This window comes from Anser anser, assembly GCF_964211835.1.
Source record: "Anser anser genome assembly, chromosome: 24".
NCBI lineage: Eukaryota > Metazoa > Chordata > Aves > Anseriformes > Anatidae > Anser > Anser anser.
The window spans coordinates 5,742,872-5,747,364 of NC_139745.1; the positions used below are offsets into that span (position 1 = coordinate 5,742,872).

Sequence of the window (4,493 nt, forward strand, 5' to 3'; positions counted from 1 at the left end):
CCCCCAGGGGCCCTGCTGAGCCTCACGGGACCCCCAGGGCCGGGGCTGGGATGGAGCCGTCGTGTCCCAAGCGTGGCCACCTCCCTGTGTGGCTGCACCCACGGGTACCCCCGAGACCCCGTTGCCCACGGGGGGTGTGTGTGTGTGTGGGGGGGCTGCATCCCCAAACCCACTGCCGACAGAGGGGGGGCTGCATCCCTGTGACCCCACTGCCCATGGGGGGGGTGTGTGGGGGGCTGCATCCCCGTGACCCCACTGCCCACAGGGATGGGGGGGGGCTGTATCCCCACGACCCCACTGCCCACGGGGGTGGTGGGGGGGGGTGGCTGCACCCCCGCGCCCCCAGCCCCTCTCTGTCCCCCCCCCGGAGCACCACCCCCCCTCCCGTGGGACCCCACGGCCACGCGTGGGGGGGGGGGGGCCACGTCCCGCTGCGCGCCCCCCACGACCCCCAGGACCCCCAGGACCCCCTCAGGACCCCTCACGCCCCCCCTCAGTGCCCGGTGCCCCCCCCCCAGCCCCGTTGAAGCAGGGCGGGGGACCCGGGGCGCCGTCGGAAGTGCGGGGCCGCGGCACCTCCCCGCTTCCGTTCCCCCCCCCCCCCGGTGCCGGTGGCGGCGGCGGCGGAGCTGCGGGCCCGGGGCTGCCGGTGAGAGCTGCCTGCCCCGGGGGGGGGGCGGCGGGGGGCACCGGGTGTGCGCGGGGAGGGGGCGGCAGGGCCGGGGGGGGGGGGGGCTCGGGAACGGGGGGGGGGTGCAGGACCGGGGGGGGGGGAGCAGGACCGGGGGGCGGCACAGGACCGGAGGGGGGTCTGCAGGACCGGGGGGGGGGTGTAGGATCGGGGGGATGCGGTAGGACCGAGGGGGGGCTGCACGATTGGGGGGTGCCCGCAGGACTTGGGGGGGGGGAGCGGGACCGGGGGGGCTGCAGAAGGACCGGTGGGGGGGGACTCAGGACCGGGAGAGGGGGGGTCTGCAGGACTGGGGGGTCCTCAACGGGTCACCCCATATCGTCACGGCTCTTCCCCACGCGTCTTTGGCACCCACGGAGGTGCCACAGCTCACAGCTCAAGCCCCCCCCCCCCCCCTGGTTCCCCGGGCTGGAACCGGGACCCCCGGGACCCCCGGGACCCCCGGTGGGTGATGGCAGGAAGCCTCCAGCGGGACCCGGGAGCGTGTCCCGGGATCGCGTCCCGCTGCTGATGGCCTGCCGAGAAGCACCGGGGTCACCTTCCTTCTTCTGCCCCCAGCCCCGCTGCTGTGGGTGCTGCCGGAGCCCAGACACGACCCCAAACCCAGCCCTGGGGGGGTCAGCAACGTGTTCAGGGATCCCCCGCAGTGTGACCCCTTAAATAAACCTTCCTGCTGCTGGAGCCGCAGCTCCTTCCCGGCAAACCTCCACCGGCACGGCATTAATTATTTGGCAGACACGGGCATGAGCGTGCCGGCTGCGTGCCTGTGCCCCGCAGTGCCCCCCAACCCTTGCCGAAAACGTGGCCCCAAGCGGGGTGCCTGCCCCAGCCGTGCCCCCCCCCGCCCCAAGGCCATTTGGGGCTCCCAGCCCAGAGGCACCTGAAAACCCCAGGGCAGGAGTTTGGCCTCAGCAGCTTTAAATGAGGCAAATGGAGTAAGAGGGCGTTTGCCTCCTTGTTCAGCCGGCCCTGGCGGTGCCAGCCCTTGCACACGCTTGTCACGGCTCACAGCGTGCCCTGACCCCCAGCACCCCAAACCTCCCAAACCCCTTATCCCACAGCCCCCCTGTGCGCGTTGCGAGCCCCCCGTTGACACCAGCGCGATTCCCCGTGGCTCAGCCCTGCTCTCTCTCGCAGGCAGGAGCCCAGCGAGATGTTCGCCGTCTGCCTGCCCGATGCCCCATCGAATTCCCCGTTCCCAGGGGGCCCCGTGCTGGGCACAACCTTCCCGGGGGCTGGGGGCTGCAGCCCCGACCCCAACTGCAACTTCTCCGGGGAGGCGTGCGACAGCAACCAGAACTGGAGCCGCCTGGCGCTGGGCAGCGGCGGGGCCGAGGGGGGCGAAAACACGCCAAATCCGTCCGACAATCTGCTGTTATTGACGCGGAGACAGACGGGTCAGGGCAGGCTTAGGGACGCCCCCCCGAGCGCAGCGCGTCCCCCCGGGGAGGGCGAGCGCAGCCCCCCCGAGGGAGCGGAGGTCGGGGGGGCGGCGGGCGGCGAGCCCCCCAGCTCCCCCGCGGAGGACAACGGCTACGCCAGCAGCGCGCTCAGCATCGACAGCCCCGACAGCGCCTGTGGTGGCTCCTGGGACCCCCCCGGAGACCCCCCTGCGGCCGAGCCCCATCCCGAGCCCCTGTTCCCGGTGCTGGCGGAGGCGGTGCAGCACTTCCAGGACAAGGAGCGCATCAAGGAGCGGGAGAAGGAGAAGCACCACGTGCAGCTGGTGATGTACCGGCGCCTGGCCCTGCTGCGCTGGATCCACGGCCTCCAGCAGAAGGTGGTGAGCCAGCAGAACCGGCTGCAGGAGAGCTTCGACACCATCCTGGACAACCGCAAGGAGCTGATCCGCTGCATGCAGCAGGGCGCCCCGTGCCCCGCCGCCGCGGCCGCCCCCGGCCTCTGAGAGCTGCCCTGCTCCCAGCCGGGGTTTGCTGAGCTGCCGGCGGCGAGGCTCGCCTCCCGCGCCCGATTTGCAGCCCTTCGTGCGAGCGTTCGACACCAGGAATTCTGCTGGCCACGTCCCTGGAGCTCTGCAGCTCCGTAAGGGTTTATTGCCGGATAACGCGCCCCGAGGAGGGTGTGCAGTGGGGTCTGTGCAGGACCACATTGCATGTCGCGTGGCTCACGCAGCAGAGGCCACCCCGTTCTCTGCAGAGCTTTAAAGGACATTTCTTCGCCCACCTCTCCTCTTCCTCACTTGGCACATGCACCGGCATGCAAGGCTCCTTGCATGGTGTCGCCTCCGTCCTCCATCACGGACCTGGAACAGCCCAGTGGTGCTGAGCAGTGCTGGTGCAAGGTGTCCCGTGCTGTTCCTAGGGCTTCGCCCCAGTGCCCAGCCTAATGGAGCACGTTTAAAGCCCTGCAGATATGATCTGAGCTAACGCACCAGGTCCAGAGAGACAGAGAGAGAGAGAGAATCGTCCTGAAAAGTGACCTCAGAACGGTTAAAAATAATTCCAAGTCTCAACTGCTTCAAATCCTGTATACTATTTTTTTTTAAATATATATTCAGTATTAGAGAAGAGTTAATTCCGGTTTTTTTTACAACCAGGTTGTAGATATGCACATCTGTGTGCTGTGGGAGCTGCTTCACCGGGGTGCATGATCAGGAAGCTGCTCGCAAAGTTGTGTCGTTTGTGTGTGTGTTAATTTATCACTTTAAAGCAAACAGTATTTTTTTCGAAGCTGCGTTTCATCCAGCGAGGACTGCACAGAGACTATGAAGAACAGCCTTGTTAAACAGAGATTAAAAAGGAGATGCTCTGCATGCTTGCTGTATTTTCTCGAGAGCTTACATGACATGTTCTGTTCAAGTTGCTGGTGTGGCAGGAGCAGCACCGTGGGGTCAGGATGCAGTCGGGACTGGGCTGTGCTCCCGCCCTGCCCGGAGTGTGCAAAGCTGGGCACCGATTTAATTTCAATTTAATTTCTCATCTGGAAAAGCCTGTGCTGCCCCCCCTGTCCCCAACGTGGGGCAGGAGGAGCCCGGCAGCGTCCCCACAAGCACCCGGCTGCACCAAAACCCCACGCTCGCGCTTGCTCCTGCTCAGCACCCGCCGCCTGCCTCATATCAGCCCACGGGCATCACGCACGCCCTAATAAAAACCTCGCGGGTGAAACAGCCGAGTGGGTTTATTCCTTTATTCCTCCGCAGAAGCACGGTCCCCCCCTGACCCGGGCGCGTGGTGGGGATGCGGGGCTGGAGCTGCCCCCTCCTGCACCGAGCCTGGCTCCGGGCGGGCAGCGGCAGGGCTGGGGGGCAGCTCGGCGCTGATGGGGCTGGAGATAAAAACACCTGAGTGCTGACCCGAAGGTGACTTTGCCTCGGGCCTCGCAGAGATTAAATAGAGATGAAAAAAAGGCCTTTGAACCTTCCTTCACCTTTTTTTTTTTTTTTCTCCCCTTTCCTGCTTCTCCTCTACAGCCGCTGAGTCTCTGGGACCTGAAGGATGTGACAGCCCCGTTTAAAACACTCAGGGGCTGGGGTAGCAATGCCTGAAGGGGACTCCCGGGCAGGGCAGCTGCCTTTTTCCACCCTTTAAATCACCGGGCAGGGGGGGCCACGAGGAGCTGTGTCCCCAGCCCCTGCCAGCCGGGTTCGTGGCCGTTTTTTGGCTGCTGGCTTGTGCGAGCCCGCGGCACAGAGGCTCAGGAGGTTGAGGGGAACGTGAGACCTCGGGCCGGCTGCTCTCCTTAGCCAGCCGAGCGATTCTCTGTTTGTCTTGGTCGAATGCTTTACACAAATAATTATTTCCAAGGTAAATATTGTGAAAATCCAGATTATTTGCTCAAGAAA

General features: G+C 65.6%; 1 protein-coding gene across 1 annotated transcript; it reads left to right on the forward strand.

Annotated features, from left to right (window-relative positions):
• The first annotated feature begins 530 nt into the window (after positions 1–530).
• Positions 531–3,820, forward strand: LOC310885934 (UPF0500 protein C1orf216). Its single transcript, XM_083809843.1, has 2 exons — positions 531–649; positions 1,829–3,820. The coding sequence occupies exon 2, from the start codon at positions 1,845–1,847 to the stop codon at positions 2,595–2,597; it is 753 nt and encodes a 250-aa protein (XP_083665969.1). The 5' UTR covers positions 531–649; positions 1,829–1,844; the 3' UTR covers positions 2,598–3,820.
• The last annotated feature ends 673 nt before the right edge of the window (positions 3,821–4,493 follow it).